Source organism: Neofelis nebulosa, chromosome 6, assembly GCF_028018385.1.
Source record: "Neofelis nebulosa isolate mNeoNeb1 chromosome 6, mNeoNeb1.pri, whole genome shotgun sequence".
Lineage (NCBI taxonomy): Eukaryota > Metazoa > Chordata > Mammalia > Carnivora > Felidae > Neofelis > Neofelis nebulosa.
Window position 1 is genome coordinate 131,992,931 of NC_080787.1, and position 17,808 is coordinate 132,010,738.

The 17,808-nt window shown below is 36.3% G+C and overlaps 1 protein-coding gene across 5 annotated transcripts in view; it reads left to right on the plus strand.

Moving 5' to 3' along the window:
* The window catches only part of ADGRG6 (adhesion G protein-coupled receptor G6), a 142,379-nt gene that overhangs the window by 65,708 nt on the left and 58,863 nt on the right, over positions 1–17,808 (plus strand). For 4 of the 5 annotated variants that reach the window (XM_058735479.1, XM_058735477.1, XM_058735481.1 and 1 more), the window contains exons 3-6: positions 2,172–2,513; positions 6,354–6,977; positions 15,145–15,213; positions 17,444–17,527. In XM_058735479.1, coding sequence (XP_058591462.1) covers positions 2,172–2,513; positions 6,354–6,977; positions 15,145–15,213; positions 17,444–17,527 — 1,119 coding nt within the window. The remainder of the gene's footprint in view (positions 1–2,171; positions 2,514–6,353; positions 6,978–15,144; positions 15,214–17,443; positions 17,528–17,808) is intronic. The other variant, XM_058735480.1, reaches the window with a different exon arrangement.

Sequence of the window (17,808 nt, forward strand, 5' to 3'; positions counted from 1 at the left end):
TACAGCGTCCAGATTGAATTTTCCTATACCTTTCATTCAGATCTTAGAGAAGAATTTGACCAAAAATATGTACATCAGGCTAAAGGAATTCATGAACAGTATTGGGTTTTGGATGTAGTGGATAGCATTTTATTTTGGAAAAATGCTGTTGTTTCATGCATGTTGAGATGACACAGAGATTGTATCTTATTTTCTTTTCTCTTTTTCTTTTTTAATCTTCAGTGCCTTTTACTGGATACATTCCTGTTAATCTATTAGGATTATTTCTCTCTCTTGAGCCCAAGGTACAGTAACAGGAAGCTAACGTGTCAGGCCCAGTGTTCTCAGTCCTATACTATGAGTGAAATAACTGGAAGAAAGAGCCCTAAAGCCCCATCCAAAGAGATATTTCAGAGTTCATGCATGCTGTCTTTTTCTGACTTAGACTGTGTTTGGCTTATACCGTACTTCATCCTTCTTTAATTGAGACATGTTTCCATTGATTTAAGTTATTCATTTATTTGTTCATAAATTTAACAAATTTTATTGAAAGTCTTCCATGCACCAGGGATGCCGTGAGGTCCTGAGGAGTAAGACAGTGAGTATAACAGTACATACTCTGCTTGTTGGGCTCAGAGAAGCCGACAAGAAGCAAATAATGTCACAAGTGGAAGTAATACACTGCTCTGATTAAAGCTACAAAGGAGACGAATGTGGTGGCTCAAGGATGGATGAGAGAAGGCATTTGGCCAACACTTAGTGATCATAAATTGTTTTCCTCTGTCTTCAGCCCTGTACAAGACAATGGAGACCCAGGGAGGAAAAGCAGAGGGAGGGCAAGTTAGAAAGAATTGATGGGGAATAGAGTTGTCAAGGATACAGCACATAACACAAGGTGGCCACAGGGGAAAGAAAAAAGAAAAACCTAACTTGAGCAGTGTAGTATATCTGATAAGTCCTTGTTTCTTTCACTGAATCATGGAAGAATAAACAGTATTTGTAGTAACTACCATGTTCAAGAAAAGTTATTGCATATTTTATTCAACGCAGTAAAAGAGGGAGGAGTACAATACATTTAGAGTGATTTCCATTAACATGGCCAAAGCATTTTACTGTTTGAAAGTGTAAATGTCAGTTTTATGGCACTTTATTTATCCAGAATGTTGAATACATGAAATTACCGCCTACATTTATACAACTATAGAAAGAAACGTGAATATTAATTGCAAAAGCATGACTAGATAGAAAGACAGTAGACCTTGGTTTCTGGTTCCAACTGGTGATTATGGCCTGGAGAACTAATAGTTGAGAAATACGTGATTTCTTTACTTTTCTTCCTACCTCATATTACCTTCTGTCATTATATTGTATTATTTATTTGGGCCCAAAACTGAATTGTAAGAATCATTCTGGCATAGACTTTGTCTTTCTTGTTGACTAATCTATACTATTTAGAATAGTGCCATATAACAGGCACTCAATTATTATTCACTGAATGAATGAGAGATAATCACACAAGTATATACGTAACAACTGTAATGAACAAATGAAACAAGTGAAAGTATTTTCAAAACTATAAATATTCCACACATGCAAGGTGATGGCTATTTGAATTTTAGAAAAAAATACAATCTGCCCGAAGATAACTTGTTTGCTTGTTTGTTTATTTTGTATTGGTAGCTTTCTCTTTAAACATGTATTTCCTAAGTATTTATCTTCCCTTATATCTGTGGTTATAGTATTGACTTCTACCTTTGCGTTTCTATAACTCCTTCCACCTTGGTTCAATTACTCTCTAGAGTAGAAATGCTTAACCTGGGCCAGTGCACCTTTGGGAAATCCATTGTTGCCTCTTGAGGCCTCATATACTCCCTAAAACAATGTACTGGCTTTCATGTGTTTTACTAGAAAGAGTTCCTGTAACTTTTACCAGATTCTTAGAGTATATGACCCTCCCTCCCTGCCAAGTTTAAGAATCATTGCTCTAAAACTTTGTATTTTTCTTTTACTTTTTTGTTCCTTTCTTGCTTTTTCTCCTTGAGATGGCTTCATTCTCCTTTTATTTCTCATGGTTATATTTTGGTATTTTCAAATGTTTACTATTTGATTGTCCCCAGTGTGTGGTATTCTTGGTTTATTGTATGCCTCTAATCCCCACCCTTGTCTCTGTTTCTCTTTTGTCTGGCCAACAGTGTGGGGCTGTGCCAACTGCAGAGTCATCCTATCCAACCCTTCTGGGACATTTACTTCTCCGTGCTATCCTAACGACTATCCTAACAGTCAGGCTTGCATGTGGACCCTGCGAGCCCCCACCGGCTATATCATTCAGATAACGTTTAATGATTTCGACATTGAAGAAGCTCCCAATTGCATTTATGACTCATTATCCCTTGATAATGGAGAGAGCCAGACTAAATTTTGCGGAGCAACTGCCAAAGGCCTATCGTTTAACTCCAGTGCGAATGAGATGCATGTGTCCTTTTCAAGTGACTTTAGCATCCAGAAGAAAGGCTTCAATGCCAGCTACATCAGAGGTATGTAAACCAAAGATGACGCCAACCTTCTGCTTTCATTTAGCATGTTCTACAGTAAACACAAGGACCAGAAGACAAGAGTTATGCTCTTTTATGTGAATGTGAATGATTAGGATTAGAATTTAATGGCAAGAATCTGTTAATATCCTTCAGCATTCTCATTAGCAATATATAGTTACCAGATCCAAAATCTGGTTACAGTAGAGCTGAATTCTTTTATATTGTTTATATGCAGAGCATTTAAAGGCTGCTTGGAAGATATTGTAGATATTCCACAGCTAATAATTAAAAGCTGTACTTCTAACATCACTGAACATTTAAATTTTCCTATTCAGAAATCATTTTATTTTAGGCTTTTAAGATGCTGCCCTTTTAAGGAACTATGCTACGGAACAAATATAAAAAATTAGCATATAAATTAAAGTTAGTTATTTATAACTTAAGCTAATAAACAACATAGCCTGAGGAAAACACCTTAAAAATTTCTTTTTTTTTTTTAGTTGCTTAAAATTTTTTTAAATTGTGGTAAAATACATATAACATAAAATTTATTATCGTAAAACAGTTTTAGGTGCACAAGTCCGTAGTGGTAAGCATATTCATACTGTTGTGCAACAAAGCCCCAGAACTTTTTCATCTTGCAAAATGGAAACTCTGTCCATAGAACAGCAACATCCCATTTCCCCCACTCCCAGCCCTTGACAAACACTATACTTTCTGCTTAAGAGTTTGAATGCCCTGGACTATAAGGGGAATCATATAGTATTTGTCTTTTTGCGACTGGAATATGTCACTTAGGATAATGTCTTCAAAGTTCATCTATGTTGTACCATAAGTCAAGTTTTCTGTCCAGTCTAGGGCTGAATAATATTCCCTTGTATGTACATACCACAATATCTTTATACATTTATCCATTGAAGGATGCTTGGATTGCTTCCACCTGTTGGCTATTGTGAATAAAGCTGCTACGAACATAGGTATACAAATATCTCTTCAAGGGGTACCTGGAAAGCTTAGTTGGTTAAGCTTCTGACTTCGGCTCAGGTCATGATCTCACACCTTGTGAGTTCGAGCCCCGCACTGGGCTGTGTGCTGACAGCTCAGAGCCTGGAGCCTGCTTCGGATTCTGTGTGTCTGTCTCTCTGTCTTTCTCTGCCTCTCCCCTACTTGCGTTCTGTCTCTCTCTCTCTCAAAAATAAGTAAACGTTAAAAAATTATCTCTTCAAGACCCTTCCTCAATATTTTTGGATATAGCCAGAAATGGAATTTCAAGATTATATGGTAACTGTAATCTTAATTTTTTAAGAAACCCTCTTACTGTTTTTTAATGAACCAACTGCAGTGGCTGCACCATTTTACTTTCCCACCAGCAGTGCACAGAATTTACAACTTCTTCACATCCTTGACAGCACTTGTTATTTCCTGTTTTGTTTTTTTTTGTATGTTTGTTTTTTCTTTATTTTTTTTAACTTGTTTTATTTTTTTAAATTTATATCCAAATTAGTTAGCATATAGTGCAACAATGATTTCAGGAGTAGATTCCTTAGTGCCCCTTACCCATTTAGCCCATCTCCCCTCCCACAACCCCTCCAGCAACCCTCGGTTTGTTCTCCATATTTATGAGTCTCTTCTGTTTTGTCCCTCTCCCTGTTTTTATATTATTTTTGTTTCCCTTTCTTTATATTCATCTGTTTTGTCTCTTGAAGTCCTCATATGAATGAAGTCATATGATTTTTGTTTTTCTCTTACAAATTTCTCTTAGCATAATACCTTCCAGTTCCATCCACGTAGTTGCAAATGGCGAGATTTCATACTTTTTGATTGCCAAGTAATACTCCATTGTATATAAATACCACATCTTTATCCATTCATCCATCGATGGGCATTTGGGCTCTTTCCATACTTTGGCTATTGTTGATAGTGCTGCTGTGAACATGGGGGTGCATGTGTCCCTTCAAAACAGCACACCTGTATCCCGTGGATAAATGCCTAGTAGTGCAATTGATGGGTCATAGGGTAGTTTTATTTTTAGTTTTTTGAGGAACCTCCATACTGTTTTCCAGAGTGGCTACACCATCTTGCATTCCCAGCACCTTAAAAATTTCTAATGAAAGGAAAAAATATATTTCTATCAAATGTATTTCCCAGATTCTGGCATATCATAACATTTGAATAATCTTGGTCTCTCTAAAGCCTCTCTTTACTTAAGGAAAACTCAGGATTCAAGACTAGCTTCTTAAGTAAATATCATGTATGAAAGAAAGAACAAAAAAGAAAGGCACCATTATGAAAATGACTGACCCTCATTATTATAAACTTGGGTTTTGGTGGTAGAGTTATTTACTATTTGTGAGTCACAATCACAAATGTGATTCACATTAGGTGTGTGTGTGGTTAATTGGAAAACATGTGCTTTAATTTTTCACATAATGTTTTCAAAATTATAAAACCCTACAAGAAATTAGAAAAAAAAAGAAGCAAGTTAGAATTATCCATACATCTGTCATCTAGCCAAAACTACTAATAAAACATTGATGGACATATTTCTTTCCAGCCCTTTAAACAATACATGTAGTATACTGGGTTCATATTACGTAAGTATCCCTTTGGGTAAATAGACCTATAAAGTGCTTTATATTTAAAAAGTAGACTGAAATCCACAATTCTATTAAACTCCATCATGCAGTTTTTACTAGAATATTTACATGAAAATGATGCCTTTACCATAGACCTATATTAAAATCTATTCAATCTAGCATTCCTTGAAGCCAGCATTAAAGAGAATTTTTGAGGAGAGCTACTTCTGTCTCAAACCAGTACATGTTTCACAGTGTCTATTATATTAACATAGCGTGAAATCCATTGTATTACTTAATAATTTCACATGTGTCACAGAAAGACTAGGCTAACGCATCTTATTTTGACTATATTATGCAGATGATAATAATCATTATTAGTAATCAGTAACATTAGTAATCAGTCCTAGCTCTATACTGATTATAGCAGGCACTGTTCTAGTGCTTTCCAGGTATTATTTGATTCCTATTGACCACGTGTGCAATAGGTGTCACTGTCCTTCATTTTATGGATGAGGAGAAGAAGGTAGAGAGAGGTGGAGTAATGTGTCCAAGGTCACATTGCATTTTGTGGAGGAGCTGGGATTGGAGGTGGCTGTGTCGCCCTTTTTACCTCTGCCCCTTGCCGTCCCTCACAAAGGAACTCAAATACCCGGCTGTAAAGGAAATAGCTTAAAATTCCATTTTTATTTTTACTTTTTTACTAGACTGCCTCTCCTTCATAGAATTATCTTTACCTTTGCTCCTGAAATAGCCAGGTTATGGGGAAAATGAATAGCATATGGGGTCTCTGAAGGGGAGAGGGTAGCAGAGGACGGTTTGGGAAGAGTAAAAGGCAATAATTGTTAATGAAAAAAAGAACTATTAGCTATTACATTTAGAAATTATTTTAAAACTAATATATTTTTGAAAATTTTAATGTATAAACAGCTTTCCTGAAACAGTAGTTTCCTGAATTTGGGTTTTGGGGATTTTCTTTTTCAGTTCAGGGATTAAAAAAAGATACTTATCAACTGGGTTGGCTATAACTCAGAAGTTTTGCTGTGAGATCCCACATACTCTAACGATTAGAGTTACTATGGATGGGATTACATTTAGTTTTACTGATATAAGGTAATGGGTTTGTGACAGTCATGAAGGAGGTGTGAGGCAAAAGTCAGTTGATCCAGAGTGGTGGGGGTGGGAGGGCATATCAGATGTTTTGCGTCTCATTAGTTCATATTTGACGTTAATACATTTTATGTGTTATTATGTTTTGTCCTAGTTGCTGTGTCCTTAAGGAACCAGAAGGTCATTTTACCACAGACACTAGACAGTTATCAGGTATCTGTTGCCAAAAGTGTCTCTATTCCAGAGCTCAGCGCTTTCACTCTCTGCTTTGAAGCAACCAAAATTGGCAAGGAAGACCATGAATGGACAGCCTTCTCCTACTCAAATGCGTCCTCCACACAGCTACTCGGTTTTGGAAAGGCCAAGAGTGGTTACTTTCTTTCTATTTCTGGCTCAAAATGCTTCCTAAACAGTGTGTTACCTGTAAAGGATAAAGAAGACATTTTCACAGAAAGCTTTGAGCAGCTCTGCATCACTTGGAATAATTCTCTGGGCTTTATTGGTGTAAATTTCAAAAGAAACTATGAAGCAGTTCCCTGCGATTCTACCATTAATAAAGTGATTCCTGGAAATGGGAAATTGCTGTTAGGCTCCAGTCACAATGAGATTGCCTCTCTAAAAGGGGACATTTATAACTTTCGACTTTGGAATTTTACCATGAATTCCAAAATCCTTTCTAACCTCAGCTGTAATGTGAAAGGGAATGTGGTCGACTGGCAAAATGACTTCTGGAATATCCCAACCTTAGCTCTGAAAGCAGAAAGCAACCTAAGCTGTGGTAAGTCTGGGCATATTCACACTTTGTTTTTTAAAGCATTGTTCTATGGATGTTGGTCAACAAGAAATTATACATACACACACACCATATACATATACATACATATATATATATATGTGTGTGTGTGTGTGTGTGTGTGTGTGTGTGTGTGTGTATGTATGTATATATAGGTAGTTGTCATTAATGAGCTTTTTTTTTGAGAGACAGAGTATGGATGAGGGAGAGGCAAAGAGAGAGGAAGACACAAGACACAGAATCCAAAGCAGGCTCCAGGCTCCGAGCTGTCAGTACAGAGCCCAGCGTGGGGCTCGAATGTATGGACTGTGAGATCATGACCTGAGCTGAAGTCGGATGCTGAACTGACTGAGCCACCCAGGTGCCCCTGAGCTTTTTAGTTTCTAAAATTTTGTATGCTCAGCCATACACAGCATACATTTGATTACAAACCATATCTATTCAATCAAAGCTTTTGGTCCTACCATATTAAAGTTTTCCTTATGTCATAAAATGTCACACAGTTTATCACTGATGTAACAAGAGTGATAACTATGACACCTCAAATAGAAATGTTAACACCAGGACTGAAATAAAAGAAATTAATAAATGATTGTTTTTAATCACAAAGATATCGTGAAAAGTTGATCTTTATGACATTTCTAGTACCTTATTTAAATAAACAACCACCACCTAAAAGAATGCTGTTTACTCAGCCAGGATAAAATACCAAAGATATCTATTTTATAGAAAAATCTTCGATAATCAGGAATTATCAATTTTTTCTTTGAGCTTTTTTTCTCTGTTTGAAAATGACTATTTGTCATCTGTTGCCCTTTATGGTTGCTCTTTGAGAGACTTAAATGTGATATTACTGGAAGTAGCTAAATGCAAAACATTTAGGAAAATAATTCTATGTAGCAACGTTATATTAAAATAGACTGCTATCAAACATTCTTTATGTGCATGAGTTAATTTTAGAAATCATTATTTTATTACAAGACTGATTAAAATACAAAAGTAGAAGTTTCATTATCACTTTTGAATGTCATATGACTAAATTGTTGATAATAGGTACTTTTTAGTCACAGAGATAACTTTCCTTAAAAGAGGAAAGCAGTGGGGGTCGCCTGGGTGGCTCAGTTGGTTGGGCATCTGACTTCAGCTCAGGTCATGATCTCACAGTTCAGGAGTTTGAGCCCTGCATCGGCTCTGTGCTGACAGCTCAGAGCCTGGAGCCTGCTTTGGATTCTGTGTCTACCTCCCTGTCTGCCCCTCCTCTGCTTATGCTCTGTCTCTCTCTGTCTCTCTGACTCTCTCTCAGAAATAAACATTAAAAAATTTTTTTTAAAAAAGGGAGGAGGAGAATAAGGGGTCTAATATTAGAAAGAAATCCTCATGTGACTTTGGAGGGGATTTTACCAAAAATTCATTCCCGATAATTTGAACAAAGTGGGACCCATTTGAAGATCTGGGACCACCTCCCCAGTTTCCAACCGGTGTGTATCCTTCTGGGGAATTCTTGTCCCCTAACCCTCAGGGTAAGTCACTCATTGCTCTGTGTGGTCCATGGTACATCTGCAAATGGTGGGAGGCTATTAAGTGATGTCATTGGAGAGATATCTCCTTGTGGGTTGTTGGACAGAGGGTAAACCACAACCGTGTTCCAGAAGAAGACCGAAGAAGTTTGTAAAGGAGCTAATGGTGTTCCTCAGCATCCCCTCAGTCTGCTTAGCGACAGAGGATGTTCAGGGACTCCTGAGAAGTCTTCCACTCGGTGAGGAAATGGAAAAGATCAAGTGTGTGGGTTTGGTGTGAGATGGTGAGCAGTGAGAAGGCAGTGATGTTCTTCCTTCATCCAGGGTGATTCTCTTTACTCCAGGGACCTGTTTTCACCATAGTCCATTAAAAAGTCATAATACAGACCATTTAATAGTTGCCTTTCTATGGGGTTATGTTCGAGGACTGTGGCAACCAAAAAAAATTTTTAAGTAGATATATTAATAATTGCTTATACTTAAGTTATATGCTTAATTTGAATACTCAATACATATTATGTACTAGGTACTGTTTTAAGGTCTTTACACATATTAACTGTTTTCTACAACACAGATCCCATGATGTGGGTTTTATTACCAACCCCATTTTGCAGACGAGAAATCTGAGCCACAAAGAAATTAAGTAATTTATGCAGTGTTACTTCATTAATTAGTGGCCACGCCAGGAAGTGAACTCAGAAAGTTAGGTTTTAGAGCTGTGCTCTCTTATAAATGTAAATTAGACCGTCTTTTGGAAAATGCAGCCCTAGAAGGTGAGCCACACTAGAGTAGGTGAGCTGCTTCTTGCCTGGATGAGGAGTATGATGGTTCAGGTGTGATCAGTGGGAAAACACTAGCTTTCCAGGATATGAACACTGTATTTGTTTTTTGGTTTTTTTTAGACATTTATTCATTTTTTTTGAGAGAGACAGTATGAGCGGGGAAGGACAGAGAGAGAGGGAGACACAGAATCCGAGGCAGGCTCCAGGCTCTGAGCTGTCAGCACAGAGCCCGATGTGGGGCTCGAACCCACGAACAGTGAGATCATGACCTGAGCCGAAGTCAGAAACTTAACTGACTGAGCCACCCAGGCGCCCCAACATTGTATTTGTTTTAAGCAAAATTAATAAGATTTCTTTCCTGTGTTGCTTCTTGGGTACATTAGTATGGTAAAGTGTGAAGGATATACATGCATTCCTAAACTTCTGTAAGAAATCCTCTAGACCAGAGGTTGGCAAACTAGGAAAGTTGTATTGCAACCCAGCCATGCCTAAGAGGTTTTGTATTGTCTAAGGCTGCCTCTGGGCCACAGTGACAGAGTTGGTGATTGTGAGAGACAGAAACATGGCCCGCCACCCTAAAATTTTTCTGTCTGGCCCTTTAAGAGAAACTTTGCCCATCCTTAAAACTAGTCCAAAGAATCATGAGGGTCCAAGTTTCTGAAGCACATACTTGGGATGACACTGGAAAAGATCTGCTAGATCTCCTGGCCCACATGTAGTTAAACCAGCCACTTATGGGCTCATTTAGCCTTCAGACATTGATGATGGCAGTGGCCTTTACCTGTTATCCTTTATTTGTAATTGTTCCACATAATGCTTTTAAACAATGATTTATTACCAACATTAACAAATTAGACTTGAAATAAAGATAAATTTTTGGATTCTCTGGCAAACAAGAAACTAAACCTGGGTTAGTACTGGTGCCTGGCCAACACAACTGGGGGGAAGTGGTATCTGCTTCTTACAGAGGGAGGGGACTTCTCAACCCTTACCATTCTTTGTATTCTTTCCACGCCAACCCCCTTCCATCTTTAGATGGCCTTCTCGCCCCAGTAGGCATTTCTGCTTGGGAATCCCAACTTAAGCTAGTCTCTTCACTTAATATAAGGCAGGAAACTGAATTTTTTTTTAAAAAGTGGCCAAGGCAGTTGGTGAGCTAAAATGTAGATTTCCTCTCTCCCTTCCCCAGGATTCATTTATGGATATTCTTCAACACTGTCTTTACAATTCCTTTCCCAAGGTTTAGGATTACTGGAATGCATCAAACACATGCTTGGGTAACTTAGCCATCTGTAAGTTTTCAAAATGATTTCATTGAAAGAGCACAAGTTACAGAATCCGTGTATTTGAATTCCTTTAATTTTTATGGTGGTCCTCTTGACATTCCATGATGATGCAAACACCCCATTCCATGGATTCAGATATCCTGGGCTGTGTTTCAGGAGTCACAACGGGAGAGGGAGTTTCCTGCTGCTCAGTCATCAGCTTTGGGAGTTGAAGAACCCAAGTCACTTATTAACTGACAGGAAATACCTGTCACAGAGATCATATCTAAACTTGTTAGCTATGCAGAACTTCAACACATAAAAAAGTTTGCTCTATTAACATTTTAACCTTTCTTTCTTTTTTTTTTTTTTTTTTTCTGGAACATTTTGGCTTGCTCTTTGTGGTAACTAATTTCCAAAAACTAATGATCGGTACAGTAACCAATGGGAAAATAGAATTTCATGCCTGACATTCCATTGGACTGACAATATCTGTTAAATATGACCTTTAATTCCAGAATCAACTTGCGGTAGAGGAATGAATAGATTTTCCAAAGGTCTATTGCCGAGTAAATTATAATGTGAAAATACGATGGTAAAATAGAACTGATTCCATCTAACGTTAAAACATTCTGTCATTTGTTTCAAATAGTAAATATCCTAGCCTTCATGTAATCAACGTATAATTAATTAATGTTTCAACAAGTTCAGAATTATACTTTTTTTTTTTGTTTTCCTACACTAGCCTCGTTGGGGAATTATACCTTAATTAAGAAATTTTCAGCAGGTCTTTTTTATTATTAACATAGTTAATCTTGTCAGCCTTTTCCAGAAGGAAATGCTTTATTTAGCAGTAATTCTTTTTCATTTTATAGCATCATTCTTTTTCTTAGAACAATTTTATTAAGCATATTCAGTTTTATGACCTCTATGGATAGACGGTTTTCCTAGTGAACTCTTTAATTATAATGGCAAGTATTTGCCTGTGTTATGATTCAGTTTAGATACTGGCTAATGTCCATCAATTTTCACAAAGAACAGACAGTGCCTTCTATACCAGTTTTATTTATTTTACTGATGACTGCTCTTTCCTGAGGAGTGGTACAGTATAACTCCGTGAATAGTCCAAGTTCAAACAAACTACATTTAGTTAATAAGCATTTATTAACCACTTCCATTTATTAACTGCTTGTGGATGGAGAGATAAGACACAATTCTTAAGTACCCAACTTGGTTGTTATTCTTTTCTAGAAATTTTTGGGTTGGTACTGATTTTTTCTTTTCACTTCCAGCATTTTGCGCTTAATTATCAAGGCTTCATCAACTCTTGGATTCCTACCCTCCCATTTTCAATTATTACGGTTCTGTCTTCCACAGCCATAAAATTCTGACTCATTGTTGGCTCCTTCCTTCCATCTTTAAAAAAAATTACTGAGTGTAGCATTTTTAGATAACTGAATTATTTTTTAAATAATAAAATAAAGATGAAATTACTTTATCTTTACAAAGGACTTTATTCTTTGAAGATGTCCAAACTCTTTATGAGCATAAATAGCTTCCAGAAATAATGTTGTTGTAAATATATTTATGAAAATTTATAAAATTCTATTTAGTAATCCTGCAAAGAGGACTTGAAAGCAATTTTTTTTTTCTCAATGTTGCAACTCACTGTGAGGATTTAGTGCTACTGTTATTTGGATTATCATTGTGTAGAATGTCAGGTGAGCTGTTAGGTGTGCATCAGTCTTTTTTACCACAACTTGTGTAAATAGTGACTCCTTTCAAAGCGGCAGGATTTGGGAAGAACAACAGAGGGAGAAGAAAGATTAATAGCTTTGCAGCTTTTCAGTGATTACGTTCCCCCCCTCCCAAGGAAATTCGGCTCTAAATGTTACAGTTACTATTAAGTAAATACCCTTAAAAACCTTTCTGGTATCCATAAACATCAGTGAACACACATAGGTCACATTTTGAAAATAATTCCTTGATACTAATTATATCATTATCCAGGAATGAGAATTGATTCTTCTTCCTTAACAATCTGGCCTATAAATATGTCCAGCTAGGAAAATTAATTGCGAGAGTAACTTTTTTTATGCAGATGTGCTGAAAATGGAACCAGGTGGGAATAAAGAGTTTGTGTGCACTTTTTATATTTTAGGTATTTGTGTATGTAATTTGGTATATTTGTAATGGAAGCTTTCATTTATCAGTATAATTTCCTTTTGATTAAATTTGTCACTTGTACTTACACTGTTTAGTCTTCAGATTTAATTTCTATTGCCATAGTGAATTGTCATAAACCAGTGTTTATTGAGTGTTTTATAATACAGTATCAATTTGCTAAACTGTGAGTACCCAAAAAAAGAACAACTGATCAGTTTAAATATTGAGAAATGTTACTTTTTCCCTGACAAGGACGTCACATATTGGAACTTGCTATCATACAGTGAAACTGAGGAAATGTTAAAGAAAATTGTTAAATATCTTGCTCTAAATCATAACTCTTCTGATTTTCTTTCCTCATTTCTACCCTGAGTCCTTCAATATACTGCAGTGGAAGTGTAGTTAGCCTAGAAATTTCTTTCCCACAGCACTGTCTCCTTATCTTTCTTTGTCTTCCAGAGATACTGTATCAGTGCCAGAAGTGGCCTAAGGAACCTTTGACTGCCAGCATTGTGCGTAATCTGAGCAGCACAGGAACTCCATCCAAGGGTCTCTCTCTCTCTGTCTCTCTCTCTTATGTTGCAGTGGCTGACATTTTCTCATTTTGAGTTTTAAAGATTTTTTTTTAATTTTCAGAAGTTCCTCACTAAAATGTAAGTGCCTAACAGAGAAGTGAGACTCTTCAAGAAGGGGGGAGAAGTTGAGTGTGATAAGTAAGAATAGTGGACAGAAAATATTGATGGTAAAATCCTACCTGAATCCTGACTAAGGCAAGACTCAGCTTCTGCCTCTTCAGATGCCTTTTTCCATAGTCCATTTGTCTAAGTTTTCAATCTTTCAAACTCGCCCTCCCTGTCTCTGCTTCCTTTCATAGCCAACCTTCCTCTTTTTGCATTCACATCTCAAATGGCGGTCATTCGTTCTTCATTCCCACGCTACTGAAACTAATTCCTGTACAGCTACTACCAGAATTCCAATGTAAAGTTAAACATCTTCTCAGTTTTGATCATTCTTGACCTTTCTAGATACTTGACACAGCCACACCCTCTGTGAAACTTCTGTAAAACCACCTTCTACCAGAACTGGTTTTACTTCTCAAATTTAGAGCTCTTTTACTTTTTAAATAGTATGATACTTAAATATAGGAATGTCTATGATTCCATCAAATCTACACTCTAGCTTGAGTCATCCCAGACACATCTGTAGATTCTGTGGCATAGTTTCTTGGCTAGACCTCTCAACAAAAATGTGTACACCTGCCCGTGTATTCAGATGTCACACAGGCACCTCATTTCTCATTACTGGACTTACCGTTCATTCCACCTCACCTAAGTTTTCTTTTAGTATTTCCTCTTTCCTTTTATGAGATTATGTACCAATTTCTCAAGCTGGAAACCAGAAAAATATCCCCTAGTCTATCCCCTAGCCTTCTCCTCCAATTAGTTACCAAATGTTGTACATTCTATCTTCAGATGTCTTGTATCCATCACTTTCTTGCCATCCTCACTGTACTCGTCTGAATTACTAATAGTATTTATTATTATTTTATCTTCTCCTTTACCCGTCCATGGAGACTCAAAGGCGGTTTCAAATTTAAAATCTAATTTTCTTACTTAGTTTCCTTTCATAGTTTCCTTTAAGAAAGAATTCAAAATGTTATCAACCATTGATGATGCATCTAGAAATTTGTTCAGTAAAGCTTGAGTACCCATCTAATAGGTGTGTGGGATTCCCCAATGGAAGACAGAGCCCCACCGTTCATGGGGCCAGCATTCTATAAGGCCCTCCACAAGTATCTGTTACCTATATATCTGATCATTCCCACTCTACTCCAGTAATGCCATGTCACCCAGGTTCCCAGAACTTTTACTAGAAAATCAACTCTAAACTTCTTTCTTGCTGAGGATGTGTCAGTAAAAAAAAAGTTTGAAATGAAAAGACACAGAGACCAATTTGAAGTCACAGAAGCATATTTCTGGGATTGCAAATAGCAAACGCTGGTGCCTGTGAACCAGAAATATGCATTTTATGAATATTAATAATATCCAAATTCACTTTTGAAACTTACCTTTGATGTTTATATTACTTTATTTACATGAATTTCTAAATCTATTCTATGAAAAGGCCCTGGACTTTTTACACAAACTCTAATGGGCAGGAGCACTTCTCTTCCTTTCATCTGTGAAGTGTCAATAAATGGAGTTACAGATTTTGAGGGAAATGTTGGTAACTTGATTTTACATTTGTGGACATGAAGACCCGAAGATTGAGAGACTTTCTTGATGTTGGAGTGTTATTGCTGGACACTTCTAGGTCTGCTCCTATTATGCCAACCAGAAGATTCATGGATTTTTTTTTTCTTGGATAATGCCATTAAATCTGAAATTTAGGTAACTTGTGTCATCCTTTTGTATTGATCAAGGTTCCTACCTGATCCCACTCCCGGCCACAGAACTAGCCAACTGTGCAGATCTGGGGACCCTCTGCCAAGGTAGGGAGCCAGCGTTGTCCTCTGGACTCTGTGTCCTACTTGCTATTTTGGGTAATGTGTTTGAAGTTATTTTGATTATTATCTTAATTTTCACTTGAGAAGCCAAAGCCCAGCAAAACAGAAGAATTTCTGGCTGTGTCTTAGTTGTGTGGGTGCACAGTACATACACTGTGGAGAAAGAATGCATTCACACACTAGATGACCGTATTTCCATAAAGCATGAGGTTTTTTAAATGTGAATGATTATATGCTATTAAACAGGGATTTATTTAATTTTTTTCTCTTTTTATTTTCAAGATTATTGCAAAGGTCCGGTATAAATATAGTCACGCACTATTTTGAAAAAAGTATTCATGTGCGACAAAGAAGGGGATAATTAAGTTAAATATTCAGTTAAGCTTATGACAAGATTATAAGGCAATTTATGGTGTATAATATAACTTAAATATTAAGATGAAAATACTTATATTAAACTAATATTAATGTAATTGTATTATTATAATGCACATTGACTATATTATGGCCAGTATTCCAATTATATATTATTATTAGATAGTTGCATGCTAATAATATATAATTAAAGTCATGTAAGTTTTGAGATAATAATATAAATATTTTGCTTTAATTTTATCATTGCTCCTCCTAATTACTCATGACCCATTTCATCCATTTGTTCTATTAAATATTTCTTTATGACGTAGCATGTTCTATGTACCACATTAAGAATCATGACAGTGCCTTTGAAAAAGCTGGATCTCTTATTAAGAGAATCGGAGAATGATTCTCCGATTATAGAAGGGGTTATAGAAGGGCTTCGAAGTGGATCAAAACCTCAGCTCTCTTCTGTGGTTCTAGTGTAGGGGTAGATGTAATTCAGCATTATCTTTGCTTCTTTTCTGATACATTATTTCTTGATATCATTACTGATGAATAACCTAGAAAAATAAAGTCATTTGAACGACCTATAAAAATAAAGTCATTATGCGGTGTCCACAATCGGCATAGTTTTAAAATAGTTATATAAAATAGAAAGAAACATTAATTGTGCTTAGTTCAAGATCTGAAGGGTTTAAAATTTTTTTCTTTTAATCTGAGATGTCTATCGAACTGATTCCTGAGTCTCTGATGCTGGGCAGGAAAGCCCAGCATTTTCCCCCTCGTGTCCTGAGTGACCAAAAAGCATTTTCATGTTCATTGATGTATTTTGCACTACGATAAATATAGTTGATTGTCCATTATTTTAAAAAATAAATTCTTAAGCATTATTTATTATTTTGAAATGGAAAATCATTTTAGTTAAGGATGTATATTTTGAGTCAAAGAATTTAGCTTTCAGAAGGTAGTCATAATCACTTAAACGTTTTTAAATTTAGGTAATTGTAAATTGAGATATATAAGAAATGGCCATTGTACATACAAATGTACATCTAATACAAGCATACTTCTAAGATAAACTGATATTATTTTACTACATATATAACTCTTTGAGTCTCTTAGAAAGCTATTAAAGCACTACATAAAGGTTTAATCTTGGAAGTTTTAATAGTATAAAAAGCATAGCTATGACATAATTCCTTGAAAATGGCCTCCCTGTAAGGCTTGTCCTTATGAAATTCATTTTATCTGTCAATGTTTAGTAGAGTTACTGAGATCCGTAAATGGTTGATTCTATACATTTATATTCCATATAGTCTATACATTTCATTCTCTTTGTTTTGTTTACATTTATCTTCTCGAGGAGATATACATTTTCTTCTGAGACTTTAGTTCTCTAGCCTCAGCATATCAGGAAGACTAACTTAGTTTAGAAAGCTGACAGGTGAGGTGCAGACTGCCTTCTGCGACCTTTTTTTCTTTGTTTTTTTTTTTTTAATACAAACTTAGGAAATCGAGTTCTAGAAAGATTGAATTAGTAAACCACTACGTGGTCATTAACCTGTTAATGGCAGACCTGGGTCTAGAACCTCGATGTTCTTTCTCCTGTTCCTTTGTGCCAACTCCAGACTCCTGTGCATTCTAATACCAAAGGCCATATGAAGTGATTCTTAATGTGCCATAGGAAGCATTGCTTCATTTTACGCATTATAACCCTAGAGTCTGTTGTAGTTAGTAGCAAGAAATGGTTCCTATTCCTCCTCTATATATTTTCAAGCATTAATTATAGATTGCTCATCCATATTAACTGTCATTGCTCCTTGCAAAATTACATCTCTCTCATCTTTATTGCCAGCTACTGTAGACTCTCCTAGTACTACACCACCCACTGTCACCACTAACATGCCTGTTACTAATAGAATCGATAAACAAAGGAATGGTAAGAAATCGTTACCTTTTATATTTGTAGTATGTCTGATGTGATAACAAATTGTATTCTAAGAGTGGGGATACCTAAGAGTCAAACAAAATTTCTGCTTGTGGAATAATTGGGAACATTTGTACATTTGTAAGGTTAGTAAAATAAATCGATGTCCCTTGAATCCCTGGAGTTCCTTTTTCTAATGACCAGTGGAATGACCACATTTCCAGTACTACTCTCATGCACTTTTCGCTAACATTGCTTTCAAAGGAAGCTCTAAGAGAAAGGCACTTAATTAA